General features: G+C 34.3%; 1 protein-coding gene across 5 annotated transcripts in view; it reads right to left on the reverse strand.

Annotated features, from left to right (window-relative positions):
- DPH6 (diphthamine biosynthesis 6) overlaps positions 1-21994 on the reverse strand; it is a 306643-nt gene that overhangs the window by 283585 nt on the left and 1064 nt on the right. For all 5 annotated transcript variants that reach the window (XM_082452408.1, XM_082452409.1, XM_082452410.1 and 2 more), the window contains exons 2-3: positions 19552-19646; positions 14438-14631 (exon numbers count right to left, since the gene is read on the reverse strand). In XM_082452408.1, coding sequence (XP_082308534.1) covers positions 14438-14631; positions 19552-19646 — 289 coding nt within the window. The remainder of the gene's footprint in view (positions 1-14437; positions 14632-19551; positions 19647-21994) is intronic.

The raw sequence follows: 21994 nt of genomic DNA on the forward strand, positions 1-21994 counted from the left end.
CCTAATAATATATATAGATATATATCTGCAACTTCAGTTTTGATCCTATACAGCATTCCACTGTATGGATACACCATAATTTAGTTTGCCAGCCATTTCTAAATCTTTCAGTACAACTTTATTTCCTCAGAATATATCCCCCAAAGTGGAAGGGCTGGATAAAGAGACAGTATATTTTTTGTTTTCTGATGAGTTCTGCCAAATTACACTCAGAAAGGCTGAACCAATTTCTAGGGCTGTTGGCAGCACATAAGAGTACTCACTTCCCCAAAACCAGTATCATTTCTTAATCCTGCCCAAGTGATAGCTGCATTTTTGAGTTAGTGAGGTTGAACATTTTTTGGCTATTTGAATTTCTTTCTCTGTGAAATGCCTGTTCATATCCTTAGCCCATTTCTCTATTTGCAGACCAGCTTTTAAACATCCAAAAAAAAAGTGATGAAAGGAACTCATCAAATGCTACTTTACGGGATCACCAAAAAGAGATTATTTTAAAGACAAGATGGCAATTGTATGGACACTAAAACACCCTATTAGGATTGGTAACTGAACACGTAGTTATTTTACAGCATATTATATTGTAGAAGAAGACTTCCCAACCCACCTAAAAAGAAAAAGAAAAATTAAAAACTGAACTGGTTTAACAGATAACTAATAAGAACCTGCTGTATAAAAATAAAATTCAAAAAAATAAAAACTGAACTGGTTTTGCAAATATTATTTCAATGAAGATATCTTTGCTTTCCATAAATGTAGAAGCTATCACACCAAGGTGGCATCATCAGCAATGTTCTGTTGCTGTTATTATCTTTTTTCTTTTCTGTTATTCCAGGAAAAAATTTGAACACAAAAAAATCTGAAGTACCTTATTAGCTACTTAAGTCAAGGAAGGAGGCTGTAACTGTAAATGATAGACAAGTTCCTCATGCTATTATCCTGGATCAAGGAATCAATAAAATGTGTCATTCTTGAGAAAAGTACTAAATATAAGAAAAGAAATGAAAACTGCCCTCCTTCCCTAAAAAGTCCATTCAATTTAGGGCCTTTTCTCACAGAATCAAGAAACTGACAATGCAGCCAAATATACCAATTCCTAATTCATCTTCAGAACCAGGTTTAGATTAGAATGTAATTTCAAGCTACAGATCACGTCTTTTCTTTTTCAAACAATAGCCTAAAAACTTGAAAAGCTGTTACCTAGACCAGTGCTTCTCAAACCAAGTTAAGGACCACTTTTTAAAAAAAGATTTCCAAACCTTCAAAGACCAACACTTTTGTAAAATGCAATTAAAATGAATTACAAAAAAAAATTAAAAAGATAAAAAACACAAGGCCAAATTTTTATTATTAGATTCAACAAATATAAAATTACTCTCAAATTACTATAAAAGTTTCTAAATATTTACCTTCAATTTCTATAAATAGCTGACCTTGAGCCAACAGCAAACACTTCTTCGACTAGTACCAGCCCCTAGACCATACTCTGAGTAGCAATAATCTAAAACTATTCTGAGAGCTTTGAAATGAGATGAGATCGCAGATGATAGATAAATTTAATCCAAGACATAATAACTCCACCTCCCCTTATCAAACCACATACCGGCCCCCTCTGTCTCACTGCTAATTCACACATGCCTTATTGGTCTATATATGTATTATATATGTATTGTTATATGGTAATATCTGCATGAATTAACACATATGTAATGCTGGGAGGCAGCAGAACACAGTGATTAAAAGTACATGTTCTACTTTCTAGCTGTGTAAACTTGGACAAGTTACTTAACCTCTGTATCTCAATGACATATCTGTAACACAGGGATAATAAACCAGGGTTGAGGTAAGGATAAATTAGAATATAATGTGTAGAGATTAGGACAGTGCCTGGCAGGTAGTGCTACATGAACAATAGCAACTATAATTACAATAAGACAAAAATAATTGAAAAAAAATCACATGGCTCTGGGCTTTCTAACAATCAATATAAAGAAGAAACTAAAATGAGTTGCGTGATTTAGTGTTCATACAATAAAAACCGTCTTAATAGTTATAGTAAGGTAAACCATTATAAAGACTAAGTTCTGAGAGAAATTTCACCCTTGGATCGTTATAAAGTTGAACATGCAATATGGTGAAAATCTTCAACAGCATCCCTAGGGCAAATACACAATGACAAATTCTGCACACCTCTTATGGACAAGGCACCATGATGAACACTGCAGAGTATCCAAAGTTGAAAAACACAAAGTTGTGCCTTCAAGAGGCTATAAACTGACAAGGAAGATATAATACCTATGCAAATAATGATGTAACACAAGGCATAATGTAATAACAACCCAAAAAAGTAACTAAGCACAACAGAAATTCAAAAAAAGAAAGCTACATTTGAGAAAATCAGGAACACTGCTTTTTGTATCCCTATCCTTTTCTCTTTCAACATAAAATCCAAAGGCTTATTAAGAACCATCCAGAACACACACAAGGTCCAAGCCTGTTGGCCCTTCTCTGGTCATCATTTCCTACATGAAATTATAAGATGCCACTTTTCACTCTATTATTTTTGAGATCTTAATATTTTTCTTGAGAAATGCCTGACATCCCCATCTGCTCTCAGGTGCTACCTCCATGGTACTTTCCTCTTCACTCTTTGGAAGCCACAGAAGGTCCCCCTGATCTCATAGCACATAGCTCAGTGGACAGTAGATGCCTAACCTGAGTAGTCATGTGTACCCCTAGGCTACAAGGCTTTCTGAAACTGATGGTTAAAATAGTAGTTCTTAAACTTTTGAAAAGAACAGATCGCTGTGAGTCTATGATAAAAATTTGGACCTCTCCCCAGAAAAATTTACATTCACAAAAAATTTGCACAAAATTTCAGGGTTCAAAAACATCTCTCCCCTCTAAATTAAGAAATCCTGTCTTAAAGTATCAAGTTATTTTGCACTGAAGTCCACTAGCCTGATTCCTACTAGCTTTCTGTGATCAAGCCCAGGTTATATGACCACTCAAAATCAGTACAAGTTGGGTGAGGGTTAAGAAGTCACAAAAATGACTGTGAAACCAATAAAAATCATTAAAGGAGGGAAACTGTGAAAGGCTCAAAAGGGAAGACCACGGGTTATGTACCAAGTGATGATGATTCTTCCTCCTCTCCTCACCACCTTGCAAAATTAGTATGTAGGAAAGAATCCACAAGGGAACTGGTTTTAAAAGAGACCACAGACCATTTCAATGGCTCTAGAACCAATCTTATAGTAGGCAGCAAAGTATTTTGCACAAGGAAGGGAAAATAAATATCTGATAAATAGTTCTGCCTCTTCTGATTTGTCTCTATTTTTATAGAAATCTATAGGGATCAATATTAGCTATATTTGGTGAAGGTTAGATAGACTCAGATTACTAAGTCTAATTTAACAACTAACTGCTCATTGAGCACCTACGCTGTGCAAGTACACAAAGTGACCACATGCCTCAGCACCATAGATTCTATGAATAAGGGTAGGAAAATTCTGCTGGCATTGAGAGGTAATTGCTCTTATATACAGGAGTGCACATAATTGTCCCATTTTACTGCCTCTGGACATTCTAAGAGCCATTTTTAAAATCTGTTAATTCTTTACATACTATTTCAAAAGTCAAAATTCTCTAAATTTAGTTCATTAACCCTCAATGAAAGTCCTTGCTTAAGGCTTTTTACAAATGAGTTAATAGCAAATATACTGCTTCAATTTTAAAAATAAGCATAGTTTAACCCTAAAAGAACACGCCAAAATAATTTTTAATGGAAAAAAAAGCATCTATTAATAAGAACCTTTGTCATCTTTGGGTTCACTTCTTTATCTTCTTTTGAAACAATCCATGCCTCAGTTTACTCATATAGGAAACTAGACAGAAAACATTATTTCCACACATCTCTTGGAAGGTTGAACTATCTGACTGGAAGAGTCTAAAAAAGACTCAGAGGGCCAAAAATTATAGGCAACAAATGTAGTAGAATAAATTCAATCCAATATATAATATAAATTTGCCCCCATTAAAACCTCTTTCACAATTTGAACGATTACCATTCTTTTTCTTCTCTGCATTAATGTACTAATAAAGTCAAGAGGAATTACACTCATCTCCATGCCAACTTGCAGCTACTACTTAATATTAATATACTAATGGAAATTGTATGCAATGAAAAAAACTGACTTTATTTAGCTGTACTGGATTATTTTGGAAGCTAGAGAATAAAGGAGAAAGAAAATCTGAGACTGACATGAAGTTGACAGGCTTTAAAAAAAAAGTAACTTATACAGCATCTTTTTTTCTAGAAACCTAAAGAGGCTCTCATATATTTTCTCATTTATTCTCAAAACAGATAAAAAGGATAAAAGGAAGATATATTCAAATTTTACAGATGGAAAAACTGAATTCCAGAGGAGAATAGTTGAACACAATGCCTGTATAGTCCATAAGAAATAAAAAAGAACGAAATACAATCCTTGCCCCTTGAAGTAATTATAACCTTTAAACAAAAACCCACAACAAAAACAAATTACACAACAAAACAGAGCCAGTAGCTCTGGATATCAAGATAGATTAAGTACTATAAGAGAAATGCAATGTTACATGAAAGGTCCAGAGAGGAAGATATTACATTCAGTGGGGGCATATCAAGGAAGACATCAAGAAGGAGATGCCATGTTAAAGAAGGAATTGGAGAGGAAAGGTTATTTCTGAATAAAACATAGCACTCAGCAGGTAACACAAGGACTATATGGGGAAGAATGAGTTCTGACAATAGTCTAGTGCAGGTGGAACACAGGTTCTATGTGGGGGAATACTGGGAAAATATGAAAGATAAGATGAAGTCATACTGCAGAGCACCTAGGGGGTCAATGGTAAACAGCAAAGGTTTCTGATGAGGAGACAAATGTGACTGGATCTACACTCTAGAAAGACAAACCTGGCAGGAGTTTGCAGGATACATTATAGAGTGTGAGAGAGTGGAGAAAGACCATGGTAATTTGAATCCCACCTACATGCATGACTATTATGTTAAAAGCATTAATATCATACATTGTGCTTCCCTGTAGGTGCTTTTATTTAGAGTCAAGAAATATGATGGACTATTTTAGCTGATGTGTACTACATATAACCCTATGAAGAAAATGTAAAAGGACCATCAAGACTAACATTTATTAAGAGTTAATCTTGATTAAATGAACCCAGATTGATATAAAGCACCTTCTATACCATCCTATACCAGATTAAAGAGATGACAAAGATAGGGTGCTGCAAAATTGAGGATCACAATATTTGTAATAGATAGCTATTGTAATTCATTTGATTATCAACAGTGCCCAGTGAAAGCTGAGTAGATTAGCCATGGAACTATCAGTTCACAAGGTACCTTACATAGACTCCTTGTCACTTTTTATTTAAATATTACCATCAAGCCCTATCAACCCACCTCTTCAATGTCCTCTCTTCAACTTTCCCACTGGTACTCCCCCAGTTTAGATCCTCAGAACCTTTCAGCTAGCCGAGTATCTCAGTTTCCAATTTGAACTCATCTCCAGAATTCCACTTCCCTAATCCATTTCTTATATTATTAGTGGTTCAACCTAATGGTCTTGAAGTTCCCTTCAACCATATAATTCTATGTCATTTCTTTTGCAAAATCCTTCAAGGTAGTGGCTTTCAAACTTGTTTGACCATGACAATTTGTTTAACAGTAAGAAACACATATATACATGTAATGTTAACAGCCTAGCATGCACACACACACGTGCGCATGTTTCCCAAAATAATAATTAAGCTTACTACATACACTGCATTTTGATATTTTCTATTTTATTTTAGCCTCTTTCATTTAAGGAAAAAGATGTGACCACCAAACTGAGTTTGGAAAATACCGCCTTAGGGACTCTTCACTGCCTGAACTTGGTCTAAAATTTAAGACACTCTTTTTTGTGGCTTCAACCTACCTTTCCAGACTTATTTCCCACTACTCCTTGAACTCTTGAGTTCTAGCCAAATTGAACTACTATTTCCCTAATATATCTCATGATCTCCTGCTTCCATGACTGTGGCTAAACTATGCCCTTAATTTGCAACATTCTCTTAGTCATTTTCCATGCTTGCCTTTGTCAAAATTGAAACAACCTTTAAGGATATCAAATGTAACTTTCCCTGTAAAGCCTCTCCTGATTCCCCAACACAGGGGACTTTTTTCTCCTCTGAATCCCCAAGCCTATTAAATGCACACTCTAATGGCAACTCTACATTATATTAGTTTCTTTGTGTATATGTCTTATCTCATTAGGGTCTGTGAAAGCAGACACTATGTCTTGTACATTTTTTTACTCTACAGTAGTGGTACATTATAAGCATCTAATTAATGTTTGCAAAATGAATGACATAAGAAAAGTCTCTAAATGGTAGTAGTATAGGTTAAAGTTAACAGGAAAAGTCAAGATCAACTAATACATCCCTTTGATTCACTCAATTTTTTCTCACATGTCACAGAACAAGCCCCTATTAAATCATTTCTTACCAATAAAAAAGATAAGCTCTAAATATTTATTGATATTATCATTGATTTTATGGCTACTTTATGATTTAGGCACTACAAACTTGCTGAATGAAGACATTCCCTACTTAAAAGGGAAAGCTGACATAAAAGTTCAGTTCAAGACCTATCATATTATTGTGTGACCACCAATAAAGTCTATGTAACAAAAAATGTAAAGATAACAATAAAGGAATAAAGTAATTTATACTTATAAATCTTTGTAATGTGTTCTCAGTCATTTACTAGAGAACATAACAAAGACATGGTAAACAACAGGTCTAGAAATGAAATAATAGACTGTAGGACAGCAACATACACCTAGCATCTTAGACAACACAACTCCAGAAGTAGACATCAACAAAAGGTTTCTTAAAAAATAAATAGTAGCATAGTCCAAAAAGTTAATAGGACACAAGCATCAGAGGTTGAAAAGCATAAAAGCAAGAAATTTGAAAGACAAGACAAACATACCCAAAATACTTTAAAATATATAGAGTAGATGATTAGAAAAAAATCTATAATTCGTAGAAGAAAGGAATACAAGGACATAAAAGTTAGTCAGTTGGTGAATTTATAGAGAGGCAATGAATCAGGCAAAAGATAAAAAGAAAGAGTATATAAGTGCATGTGTAATATACACACACATTCATTGATACTAAGTGGAGAAAGTTCAAAGTTGAGGAGACAGAACGATAGTTTTGCTAGAATGAAGGAGTCACATTTTCCAGGCTTTAGGGGAAATCTATAGATGAAGACTCTAGACCTGTGATAAGTTTACAAACTGTAATAATTGATGAGTATGATCCAACATTTTATTTCCGGACAGATCATCCATCATGGACTTTCTCATGCATAGTTGACTTTATCATTGAAAGGGCCAGAGATGGCACAGCCTCAATAAAGCCACACCTGGGAGTCAAAATGACACTGGCCTGTGCTAATTCCGAGTTTTCCTATTTGGAGTCCAGAATCAATATTAGCAAAGCATTTCTTGTGCCAAGGGATTAGGCTTAATGTCCAAAATCTTGGGAACCGACAGGGTTTGAGGCAAGCTGTGCAATGCTGAAGAGCCAAAAGCAATCTGTACAGGACTATGGGCCTGTTTAATTAGCACTATGGGTTCTCCCTGAAAATCTTAAGGCCATCTTATATGTGCCTCTCGCTCTAAACCCTTTGGATTTGCCTCAAGCCACCCAATTATCTAGGGTTTTTCCCTGAGATCCAAAGTGAAAAGAGATCCACAAAGTAATTTTCCACCATAATAAGCAGGTATTCTAAGATATATATACCAAAAATAACTTGAAAAAGTGTCTGCTTAGCATTTTTATAAAACATTCTGCAGCTGGAAATTATTCTTGGTACACTTAATGGTGACACTGCCAAATCTGATAGGACACCCTATTTTGAAAAGTTTCACTATGATGAATAAAAGTTCTATTCTATGAACTATGAATAAAAGTTTCACTTCTATTTAAGCTTCTAAATGAAAAAACAAAAATAAAATGAATTTGCCAATGGTTTTACATCATATTTATAAACAATGTTGTGGCTCCCCTGCATTAGATAAATTATTATATAAAAGATAATTCGTTAAATTTTGGACTAATTTGTTCAACTATCCTTTAAACGTCATCCATATGCCAGGAACATAGCTGGACACTAGAGATATAAAAATGAAGAGTACTGAGATTGTCTTTGAGGGTCTCACAGTCTAGCAAGAGACAATCATATAAACAATCCTAGTATTGATAATATCCTAAGAAGCACAGTAGAGGTATGGACAAGCTGCCAAGGAAGAGACAGGAAGGTGAATTAGAGCCAATTCTACAGAAGGGTATGAAGCAACAAGAGATTCTTCAGGAGAACAAAGAGATAAAGGCGTAGAAAAGCATAGGCAAAGACTCAGATATGAAAAAGCAATCTCCTGGAAACCTCATTAGTTCATTATAACTCAAACCCAGAAGCTTGGGAATGTGGGAATGGCAGGATCAGACAGGCAGGCTTGCAAGGACCTCTTCCTAAAGAGTCTTTTTTTGCCAGGCTAATGTGTTTGGACTTTATCTTTAAGGGTGGGTTATTTAAGTATGTATGCAGATCAGCTGATGACAATGTGGTAGCAAGGCTGGAGGGTGCACAAGGCAATATTGAAGGCAAGTGGACCAGTTAGAAGACTTGCACAGTATAGATAAAAAAAACATTTATGGTGGGAATGAAGTCAAAGGGTCAACTTCAGAAGTCATAGAAGTAATATCAAAAGGTCTTGTAGATCAAATGGTTATGGTTGGGGTGGGAGGCAACTGAGAGAAAGTGGAAGTCTGGTAGTGAGGCCCCAGGTTAGACTTAGGTGATGGGGTAAATGACGATGTTTTTAACTAAGAGGGAAATACAGAAAAGTGAGCACGTTTGTGCAGAAAGATAATGAATACGTTTTGAACTTGTGGAGTTTACCATGCCTACAGGATGTTAAGGTGGAGAAATCATGAGCAACTGAATATATAGGTCCTAGAGTATAAGCTTACTGTTGTAGCTCCAATGGTCAACTATTTTTGAAAGAAGCCAAGAAGGAAGGAAGAGAGGGAGGGAGGAAAGAAAAGAAGGGGGGAGGGGTGGGGAGAAAGGGAGGAAGATCTCAAAAGAAGAACCATTTAGAATGGTTCTCAAGTTTGTAAGCAGTTGGAACCTATTTATTCTCAGGAAACTTGTTACTCTTTACCCCCTGCCACAGTTCAGCCTTCTACCGGCAACAGCCTGCTTTATATTTGGAGACCTACCCTGCCAACAGTGGGTTCTGTTCTTCCCACAGAACCACAGTAGATGTGGTTACAGCAATCACGACTCAGTCTCTTGCTCCACTAACGGCACAGGATCTAGGCCTGTCCAATCAAATGAAATCATTTTCTCCCAACAACAATGCATTCATGGATGATATGTGTCAGGCCACTGAGTGACAATGAAACATAAGTGGATTTTCCCTCTAGCTATTTAAGAAGATTAGAGCTTTTCCTACTAGGTAGGAACTAGAAAGAATGTAACTGTGAACCATCTTCTAACTACAAGGGTCCAGACTGAGAATGGAATCAAAAGAAAAGAAAGGCAAGAGATAAAAACAGCCCAGCAGGCGGGTTGGTCATATAGCTTGTATCCTGTTTCTAATCTACTTGAAGCTAAACTTATCTTTAGGTCATTGTCAGTAAATTCTCTTATTATTTAAACTAGCTTGAACATTACTTTCTGCTCCTTATAATCAAAAGAATTCTGACCAATACAAAGAGTAAAGTAGCAATTGATGTTTTCTAAAAATTTTAAATTAAAATCCAGTTTTAAAAAATAAGTTTTTCACAAGCCTGTCTATCAATAGTAAATATTATATCTAAAAAAGAAAAAAGATCATTATTCACTTATTGTTGTATTCAAATTAGAAAACAAGTGTCCACTAGGTAATTTAACATCATATTTAACATCATCAATACCAAGATAAAATGCCTAATGCAAAAAGGAACATGAAAGAAGAAAAGTACCAAAGATTAGAAGAGGAAGACTGAAATTGAATACTCAACTTTGGGAAGAATATTAAATGAATTCCATTGGAATGAAATTAAGAAAGATTTCTGGATTAAGAGATTCCATTAAAATGAAAACAAAGTTATAATCTCCAAAAAACAAAGAAAACAGGGGGGAGACACCAATGGAAAAGGAATTTCATTTAGTTTTCTTGAGTCAGAAAGCAGAAGAATAAGGAACAACAACTGATAAATCAACAGAGGAAGCTGTAACCTACTGTTGTATGGAAGAGAAGAAAGTCAAGAGAGGAACCAAACGAGGCCACATTATTCTGAACTCTAGGTATAACAAGGATGAAATGCGAGGCTGGAAAAACTCTAATGTCAAAAGCATTCACAGTCAGCTTTCCTCTTGCCTTATGCTTAGATATGAACAAGCAACTGAGACATCTGAGAAAAGCCTACAACATGAAAGAGAAAGAAACATGAGAAAAAAAAACCCAAAGAAAACATGAATATTTTAGGGAATGAAAGATAATGTTTAAAATCTCTAATCTGTATTTTAAAATGGATGTAGGGACGTTATATCTATAGAAGAAAAAACAGATTGTTATTAAAAAAGGGACAACCAATAAACAAGTTCTTGGCTACTGAAAATACGATTGCTAAAATAAAAAGAAAATTTCAACAAGAAAGTAGGGCATTTAAAATGGAAACCTCACAGAATGTACAACAAAAAGATACAGAGATGGAAAGTATGTGAGAAAAGACAAGAGACATGAAAATTCAATCTGGGAGATTTAAAGTCTGATCAGTGAGGGTACCAGCAAAAGGGAATAAAGAAAGTCAAGGGGGGTAAATCAGCAAACAAATAATGAAAAAGCATTTTGCAGAGTCATCCTCACACTGCAATTCTATTGACTCTGCCATTTTTTGTGTGTCATATTTGACAGCACGTTCTCTTCCCTGCCTCCCCCAAAAAAAGCCACAACAGTTCTAGGTCTCACATCCACACATCCCTCTGCACAGGAGAAAGACCTTATCTTCTGCCAACAATCCATCATCTTAGGCTTCATTCTATTTGGTACAATGCAGGTTAACAAAATCATCCCTGACCTAATGGCTATGGCCAGAATGCCATGTTGTGACTGGCTTTCACCTGCATTAATGCCACCCTAAACCATCATTAAGAGAAAGAGGACAGAGATATGCTGCTACTCAATAGGAAGTTGCAGAAGGGATACAGGGGAAACAACCTTCAATGTCCAGTGCACTGTTGTGACATTTCAGCATGTCAAACATAAAGACACAATCATAAAAGATAACAGAGAAGAAAATCGAGTCAGCTGGGGCTTCCCTGGTGGTGCAGTGGTTAAGAATCCGCCTGCCAATGCAGGGGACACAGGTTTGAGTCCTGGTCCGGGAAGAACCCACGTGCCGCAGAGCAACTGAGCCCGTGTGCCACAACTACTGAGCCTGCATGCCACAACTACTGAAGCCCGCATGCCTAGAGCCTGTGCTCTGCAACAAGAGAAGCCACCACAACGAGAAGCCCATGCACAGCAATGAAGAGTAGCCCTAGCTCGACGCAACCAAAGAAAACCTGCGTGCAGCAACGAAGACACAACGCAGCCAAAAATAAATAAATAAATAAATTAATTAATTAATTTAAAAAAAGAGTCAGCTAAAAAGGAACAAATATCATATTAGCATCAAACTTCTCACTGGCAAAATGCTAGGGGACAATGGAGCAATGCCTTCAATGATTTGAGGAAAAATGACCTTCATTCTAAAATATTAAATTCAACCAATTTATCAATCAAATATGAGGGCAGAATAAGAATGTTTTCAAAATGCAAGGATTTGAAAGTAACTTCTCTAAGGCAGTCTCTTAATGATGGATTCCACTGAAATTAAGGAATAAACCAAGAAAGAGGGCGATATGAGATCCAGTAAGAAGTGGCTCCCAACAGGTGGAGAAAGAAAGAATACATGATCCCTAAACATATTCTCTATAGAGATATGATGTTTAGATGTATCCTTCAGTAACTATTTCATTGCTTTATGTGACTTAAAAGGAAAACACCCACACAATTTGAAAATTACTATATTTTCAGGAAATAATACAAGTTATCTATATACCAAACTAATCCAGATGAGAACCAAAATGACATTTTAATATTAAAGAAATTCTAAAGAATAAAAGACTAGCTATATGATAACCAGATATTTTGAAAACAGCTTGATATAAATATATACATATATATATATATATATATCTACCTGTCATAATCACCTGACAATCTATGAGACATAAAGGCTTATTGTATTTCTATTAGTTTTCATGACTTCTAGAAAATAGTTAGGAAACTTTTAATTCTGTAAATTCTTCCAAGTCTTTCTACTTATTTTCAGCAATTAGTCAATTAAACTCTTTGCAAAAACAAGTACCTCCTACTCAAAAATTAGCTCTAATATTTGGGGGGGAAAAAGAGTTTACAAAAACAAAAGACTGACATACATATGAAAGTCACAAAACTGCAACCTGTTATAAATGAATGTTTAAAATGAAAATGAATCTAAATGCTTTCAATTCTTCATTAATATTCAAAGGATTAAAAAAATGCAATTCCATCTTTTCCTTAGAACAAGTGAAGTCTAACTTGAAGAATTATAGCTCCTCTCAATTCGTTTTTTCCATAATTACTCAATTATTCATTAGAATATGTAAGACCACTATTGGAATCTTTGCACCGTGTTTTATAAATGGATTTAACTATAAAAGCCTGGTTATACAATCTCTTCCATAAAAGCAATATATTTCCAATATTTATGTCCTTAAAATATCCTATAGTAAAATTAATATTTGTGCACAGAAAAAGAAGGAACTATTTAGTCCCAGACAACCTGATAACATCTCTTTCAGCTATAGTTATAATTATCATGTACGAACTTCCAAAGCAGAAGTTGTCAAGATTTAACATTAGCATTAATTTATGTCGTAACTGACGGTTACTATAAAGATAATGGCAAAGCATCCATTTCTCCAAAGACAGCATGGATTGAAAGGGAAATTTCTTCTTAATTACTACTAATCAGCCCGTTTTTAATTAAATTGATTAGTAATTTATTATCTTTCCCTTTCTTGGAAGCCTGTTATTATCACGTAGTTTCTCCAAAGTTATCAGTTATCAGTGATTTTTAAGCAATACAATTACCTCTAGTGTTGAGTCCCACCATTCTGTAATATTGGTTTATGCTAAAAACTTAATACACAGTTTCTCTGTACCCTGAGAAAGAAATTTTGAAAATGCAGAATTTGCGCTCAGTATTTCACACCTCAAAGTGAATGCTGTCAAGGTCTTAGTTGTGCACATGGGGAGAAGTGAAAACTTCTTTTACGCCTTCCCCTTTGTTTGATAATCAGAATAGTTGTTATTAGCATGTACATCCCCAGAGGGAAGAAATCAGGTCCCTGTGATTTCCTTTGAAAAGTATCTACTTCTTATGCCATCCATAACTAGACAGTAAATTATGTAACAATTCTAAGTGTTTTCCCTACCAGTTTCTTTTTAAAGTAATTGACTATCAATGAGAATGAAAAGATAAAAGATAACTGCTTTTATCCTTTTAAAAGGATCTCTGTTAATTAACATTTACTAAGTATAGTACTTACTAGATATATGAGTCCCATACTTTCTCTCCTAAATTTTCTGTCTAGAGAAATTAATAATGAATACACATTGACTGCCAAACTCTTATATACAGGGACTTAAGTATTTAATTCATACCTCTTACTAACTTAAAGTAAGGCTCAGTCTCTCCCTTTCTTTAGGTCTATTTAAATTTCACCATATCAGAAAGGTCTTGCTCAACCACACCCTGCCATCACTCGTGAGCACCTTGACTCTGCTTCATACTTCTTCATAGTACTCTTCACCACCAAGCATATAATTTGTTTATTGTCTGTCTCCTTCTACTGGAAAGTAAGCTCCAACAAAACAGGACTTTGTTTGATCTGTTCATTGCCCTATCCTCAGTGCCTAGAACTATATATAACAAGCACATAGTAGGCATTCAAAAAGTACTTGCTAAAATCATGACTGAAAGGTCATCAGCTCCAAAATCCTAAGGAGAACTTAATTAAATATCATTTGATAGTTATGGGTGCCAGACTACACCAAAAGTTCTATTTTTAAATACTATGTAATATAAAGGCATAGTAATAGTTTTCTATCCAAAAAGACAAAATATCCTTTCAAAGGATAGTTGGGCTACTAGCAGTTGTAAATTATTTATTACTAAATAATTCAGTAAATGTAATTTACTAAATCACACACTAAATTCAGTAAAGGTAATTAGTTACTCTGCATACCTTAACAAGTTTCAAAAGCTCATAAAGATCTTCAACCTCATCACCTTCACATTTGGTGTACACTCGTCCTGTATCCATGCTCTTTCCTCTTATGGTGCAGCGATAGAGGGGGAGAGCCATTGCTTCTGCATACAAATCAATGGCGTGATGACCCACTGTCTGATACATGTAGCTATCCAGTTCATCTGACCCCACTGCAACAATTAAAGTGGAAATAATCAGTCAAACAGAGTGAAAGAGAGTGGATTTGAAAGTCCACTGAAGTTTTACTGCTTGGAGAGCAGTCAACACAATTTAAAAGCTTACTACACTATATCTCTCTTCAGTTATTAAATGAAATAAAATATATAAGAGTTACACATTTGTTCAAGCTGCATCCAGTTCACATCAGCTCTGGTCATTTCTTCTGCAATTAGAAATACAAGTATACATAAATTTTTAAAACTATATATAGAACGTTTAAAGAGAAGAGTATGTATCCAGCAAATTTTGAATAGTTTATTTGATTAAAGATTTTATTACATAAATATTTTTTCAAATCATTCAAAGTTATTCATGAAGTCACCTAGAGTTGTAGAAGAAACTCTTAATTAAATATGTACTTAGTTAATAAGTGACAAATATCTGTAAGAAAAAAATTTAGATGCTCTTGATATATTCTATATTCTTACTTCAATAAAACATATAAATATATATAAATTCAGTATTGTTAGAGCAGTTACAAATGTGTATAGAAACATAACTTAAGCTAATAAGTAACACAATCACTGGTTGTCACAAGATTCCAAAAATATCAATGAGTGAAATATTCAAAACAGATGAGTCACATCAGACTTTTTGGTGATACAAATAAACTTAGAAATATATTGGAATATGCTTTCTGATTTCTTAACACTCTTTTTTTTAGAAAAAGGAATCATGAATATACACAAAGATTATTTGCAAAGATGTTCATCACAGCATTGTTTATAACAGATTAAAATGATAGTATAGTCACATAATAAAATACTATGCAGCCATTAATATAATTTTGAAGAGGAGTATTTTCTAAAGTATGTTCTGCAGAATAGAAATTCCATGAGATATTAATAGGTATTGGATAAAAAAAAGGACTCTGTGGTCAAATAAATTTATAAAAAATGAGGATAAACCATATTAAACAGGTGTTTTAACTGCAGTTCTTCCTAGGCTATTCTTCTTTAAGGTGCTCTAACAAGGGGAGAGTGTATGAATTATCTCTCTAAGTTATCTATCCACAGAACACTTATATTTTCATAGGGTATTTGTGTTCCAAACACAATATCTAGAAAATGCTATGGTAGAATAGTACTTAATGACAGGGAAAATGTTCACAATACATTATTAAGTTTTCAAAAAGTTACAAAACAATGTTTGACATATATGTGTTTCTATATGCATATATGCCAAGCAGGTCTAGGCTTTCTACTGAATGTGAAAGAATTCTATCAAAAGGCATGAAAAATGATATTGTAAGGGCCCTTCAATAATCAAAACTGCCACCATATGCTATCAGATTTTGGCTCACCAGATTTCTGAACCCACAGAACAGACTGGCTTCCATGTACTCACATTATTATTATAAATCTGTCTAGTCCTGGTCCCAGTAGGAAGGAGAGATATAGCTAAAGTTACCTAAAAACCTTTCAGATTACCTTCATCTCAAGTTTAAACTAGATCTTTAAATGTATTAGTTTTAAAGGCAATTGATACAATCGAATTAATATATTTAAATAACTTTGAGCTACTTAGCAAGAAACTTCCTGATGTTAGCCTAATAATTAAAACACTTTTACTGACTTCAAAAACCTGGAAGACAATTTTCCTTTAAGGCTCCATTTAGTCCCAACCACAATGTAACTTTTATTAATGGAAGCTACATAGCAACAATGGTATGAGAGCAAATAAAACCAAAAGGCTCCACTGTTGCCTGAAGCACTTCAATTAACACACCACAAAAGTTCCTACTACAAATTTAAAGAGATGGCTTTGTGAATTTTATGACAAGTTCACATTTATCCCCATTAATGGGGATAAAGTCTTTTCCAGACTACCCATTGAAAACTCAGTGCTGTGAATTTACTTTAACCAACTTTGTACTGAAGTCATCTCTACCAGTCATTCTTCATTAAGATTCCTTTTACATGGTTGGGGGAAAAAGTCAGTCAATGATTCATTCAATAATCACCAACTTCCTGCTGACTTTAAATCACAATTAGCTAAACCCTCTCCATCTACCAACCCACAGCCATCTATTCTCTTCCATTACAATGAGAGTTGCCTCTGATTTTTTCCAGCTTTTACTTTGTAATATTTCAATTCCATTTACTACTAAATTTTTTCTCACTAACAATATTCTAAATAAATAGCTCCATTCCATATGAGGCGTAATTTAAAGATATACTTTGCATGTCATCTTACCACTCTGCTAGTGAACCCTGAGCACATGGAAGGTTATAAAGACAGTCCTTAACTTGGTTAAGGTTAGGATTTTTGGTTAAATGGTTAAATGTAGGATTTTTCAACTTTACGATGGTACAAAAGCAATACGCATTCAGTAAAAACTGTACTTCGACTTTTGAAGTCTCATCTTTTCCCAGGCTAGTGATATGTGGTCGATACTCTGTGTGATGCCCAGCAGAGAGCCACAGCTCCCAGTCAGTCACACGATCACAAGGGTTAACAACCAATACACTTAGAACCATTCTGTACCCATACAACCATTCTGTTTTTCACTTCCACACACTACAGAATTCAATAAACCACATAAGATATTCAATACTTTATCATAAAATACGCTTTGTGTTAGATGTTTTTGCCCAGTGGTAGCCTAATGTAAGTGTTCTAAGCACAGTTAAGGTCGGCTAGACTAAGCTATGATGATCAGTAGGTTAGGTGTATTAAATGAATTTATGACAGGATATTTTCAACTTATGTTATTTCAACATAAGCCTACTGTAAGTCAAGGAAGCTCTGTACGTTAATGATTCAGTACAAGGTAACTGTAATAATTCATATAGAAAAGCTGAAGATAGAAACTCCAGGGAATGAAATTATATCATGTACATATTATATATTATATAAGACAATCTGCTTTTTAAATCCCAACACCTCTAAAGATAGAAAGCTTAAAAAACTCACTTGCCTGACTGGCCACAAGGGATAAGAAAATTCTTTCCTTTGGTAACAGAACACAACCTGCAAGGAAATTCTGCTTCTTCTTTTATAATATAGAAGTTATAGTATAGTTCCCACTCACCCTTAGTGAAAGAATTTTCTCTTTATTATTTAAAGTCAGAAATAGGAGGTTATTTTCTAAACATATAACTTCGAAAAAGCTATTACTATTAATCATCAGAAGCCCAGTACAAAATCCTAAAGTGTATGTTTACCCCTGATCCTCTACAGGACCTCCACAGGACCTGTTCTATTTCTTCCTATAAAATACTTCTAATCTCCATCTTCCCCACTTCACTTCCAGCATTACTTGGGTCTTAATCAGAGAAGGAAAGAAAATTCAAATATCTGACTGAAATAACTGCTCGCTCTTGCAGGGCTAATTCTAGTTAGTTCATTATTCATCTGTCCATCAATAAACCTTGAGTGAATGCTTATCAGAGGCACAAAGTTGTCCCAAGTGCTGAGGAACAATTAAAGGAACACAAAAGATATGACCTCTCCTCTCAAGAAGCTTACAAACAATTTGGGCATAAAGAAAAAAAAGAAAAAGACAAAATAAATAGAAAACAACTGTAAAATGATATAAAAACAAAAATTCAATATACTGGCAGCACTGAGGAAGGAAGGAAGGAAGGAAGGAAGGAAGGAAGGAAGGAAGGAAGGAAGGAAGGAAGGAAATATTTAGTGCTAGATGCAGATTCAACTAAATTTACTGGGTGCCTACTTCATGCCAGGAACTATGATTAGGGTTTTCACTAATAATTCATCCTAAAATAATAGTAGAGCAAAAGCATGGAATCTTGAAAGAAGTTAAGGGGATGATAAAAAGATCTTACTAGAAAAGTAGTAATAGAGTTAGACAAGTGTTAATCTTGCCCTATTACATTTTAGCAGTTAATATCTATGGTTGTATGGGTATAATAAAAGAGTATAAAAAGCAAATCAGTGAATATTTTTCTTTTTTTTAAAGTCTGATTGGGAAAAAAAATTATAATTATGTGTGGTGATGGATGTTAAGTAAACTTATTGTGGTAATCATTTCACAATATATATATATATATATACACCAAATCATTATGTTATACACCTAAAACTAATACAGTGTTACACATCAATTATATCTCAATTAAAAAAAAGATATTGTTGCTGTTTGAATTGTGTCGCTCCCAAATTCTTGTGCTAAAGTCCTAAAGGTCATTGCAGATGTAATTAGTTAAGATGAGGTCATTAGGGTAAGGCCTTTATCCAGTATGATTGGTGTCCTTATTAAAAGAGGAAATCTGGACACTGACATGGGCACAGAGAAAAAACAGTTCTAAATGGGGAAATTTCATGGGAGAAAAACTGAAAAAAGTAGCTAAAATAAGGTCTATGGATTATTTGTAGATGTCCTTATTACCACAGACAAATAAAAAGTAGAAATACATTGCTCTATGGCTCTCTCAAGTCTCACACATTTAGCTTACATCTAAGGTGGCTAAACTGGATGCTTTTAATAACAAAATTCATATATTATCATTTATTAATATATGTCTTACTTCCCAAGCTCCAAGAAGCTGTACCTTATTTAACTGTGCATTGCCAACAACACTTGGAAAAGTGTTGTAGTAGAAGAGCAGTGCACTCTGAAGTAAGAGGATTCAAGTCTCAGCTCTGCAAGTTTATTCTAGCTATTTCACCTTGGACAAATTTATAAAACTCTAAGCTTCAGTATCTTTGTCTAATAAAACTTTCTAGGCGTTCTTGCGAGGAGTAAAGGATATGTAATCGAAAACACTTAGCATAGAACATAGCAGGTAATCAGTGCTAAAGATATATGAGTTCCTTTTATTGTTTGCATACTGCATACAATAGAATGCGATTATGAGGTTGGAGTTTCAGTCATTTAGAGAACTTTCTGATAGTTATACACTTACCTTGGTTTTCAGGTGGTCTTAGATTTGCTAAAGCAACAATCTGATGCCCAGCATCAATGCACTTCATCATATTATAACAGCTGTCCTTCCCACCACTAAAAAATAAATAAAGAAATAGATGAGACAAATATCAGGTTACTGACCATTATTTGACATAGACTCATTAGATATCGAAATAGAACACATTTTTTCAGCTTTTCAGAATATTTGAGGGACTATTTTACATTAGAATGCAAAAAACACATGTAATTTCCATAGCATACGCAACTGATCAAACGAATCTGATTATCTAAGGCTGCTACTCACAAGGGCTTATGAAATTATATGCCGTTATAACAAAGACTATGCTAAATAAAAAATGGTAACTCTTTGGTTTGTGATAGTGGCTTTGCTTAATATATAAAGTGTTTTGCAGATAAAATATGATTTAATTTTACATTTCAGTTAAACTATTATATATACTTCTCAGATGAAATTTTCTATGAAAAAGTAGGAAAAAACATCTGTTCCACTTTAAGAACTCTAACAAGGGTCACCATCACCAATTAAAGGATCAAATTAAAGATCTGAGATCCAATCAAATGACAAAGTTTGATGTACTTGGTGGGTTCAAATTCTGTAGAGGTTGAAAGCAAAATGCTGAATTACACTGCTAAAGTTAAACATCAGTGCTATCAGTACTTCATCTTTCAGCCATCACTACATATGATGGCAGGATAAGGCCTGAGTCATAAATCTAATAAACAGATTGACAGGAAATTCTAAATTCTGGTACCAAATCTACCTACCTGGCAAATCACTTATTCAAGACCAATAGTCATTCATCTATAACAAGGTTGAATGGCAACCTCTATACTATTTCAGTTTAGTGCTCTGTTGCATGTTTCTTCCTTTGTTTTATCTTTGTCTCTCTTCCTTTGTTTTATTCCTGTTTCCCTTCATTCTAATCTTTGCTAAAATCTGCAAATGTACCCCCAGATAATGTTTAGACCTATTTATAAACAAAGAAACCAAGAGACTAATTACCCTAGAAGTTGGCCATTTTGCCTTTTATTTTAGTTCCCAGCATTTGTCAGCCACTACCATATTCTGATCAGTAACAATTGTCATTCCAGAACTTCTCAAGGGGAGGGAGACTGCAAGGGGCAAAGTGAAGTTACACATCATGCTCTCTCTCCTCAGCATCTGATGTTTCCCCCAAGTACCTCTTTCACAACTTCTCCTATTGAACCTCACTGTTTTATTTCCCCAGGACAAGACGATGTAATTCTTTACAATATTTAGAATATTAAAGATTAAAGGGTATACAATCAGAACTTGTCCTTTTATTTTAAAATATGCTAAGATTTCAAATATGATTTTAAGATAGTATTTCCCAAATTGTGTTCTGTGGAACACTAGTGTCCAACAAGTACTCTAAGAACAAAAGGTTTTCAAGGTCAAATTACGTTTGGAAAATGCTGAGTACCTTACTCACTTCTTAGAACATCACAAAGTACATCAGCATGTTAGGGCAGACATCCTTCACAAGATCAGATTTCAGTTCCCAATTCTGGAATACCAAACTAAGTTACTCAATGTGCTTGGGTTCACATGCTTCATTATAAAATTAGAGAATGGTCTAACTAATCCTCAAGGTGTCATTCAACTGTAAAATTCAATGATGCAATCTTTTGTGTATTAGGAAAATATGCTCTTCATGGTCTAAAGATAATGTAAGAATCTTGGTTTCACTTATTCCCTAGGACACACACACATATCCCATCTCTTAGTGCACACACTAAATATATTTATTGCAAGCAGATTCACTGTATTAAGTTCAAATCCAAATACATTCAAGTGTATATGCATACAAATGTATATATGTATTACATATGCATTCATATTTGTATGTACATATTATGTTCTGTACTCCTACTTATGTCTTCCAACATTTATACAGATCTTACATTTTAGCAACAATTTTCCAACATTGCCTTTTTTTAAAAGTAATTTGCTTTTTTATTATAAAAGTAACATATGCACATTACAGAATATTTAGTGTAGTGGATTATACCAATCTTCTTCTCTCCTTCCCTTCAACATTTCTGAGACTTTAGTTAAGTGTCTCACTTTAACGGTTAAACTTTTGGTAAACTGCATGTGGATATGAATTACTCATTTCCTGGACTGCTTTTTGTTCTTACTTATCTAGATCAAATGAAGTCCATAATGTTGGAAGCTTAATCACGTTGTTTACAGAAGAAATTCATTGAAAAAAAAAATTATTTTGGCATTATAGTCCAGTATCCTAACAATGGCATTGAAGTAAAAGATGTTATATCGAGTCCTTAATAGGTCACACTATTGTCAGCCAGTATTAATTTCGTAGGTCACTGAACAAAAACTTTCATGAAATCTTCAATGGGCTTTGCATGGTTGCCCTCTATTCATCTCACTCTAT

Source organism: Balaenoptera physalus (genome assembly GCF_965194825.1).
Source record: "Balaenoptera physalus genome assembly, chromosome: 2".
In the NCBI taxonomy this organism is placed as follows: Eukaryota; Metazoa; Chordata; class Mammalia; order Artiodactyla; family Balaenopteridae; genus Balaenoptera; species Balaenoptera physalus.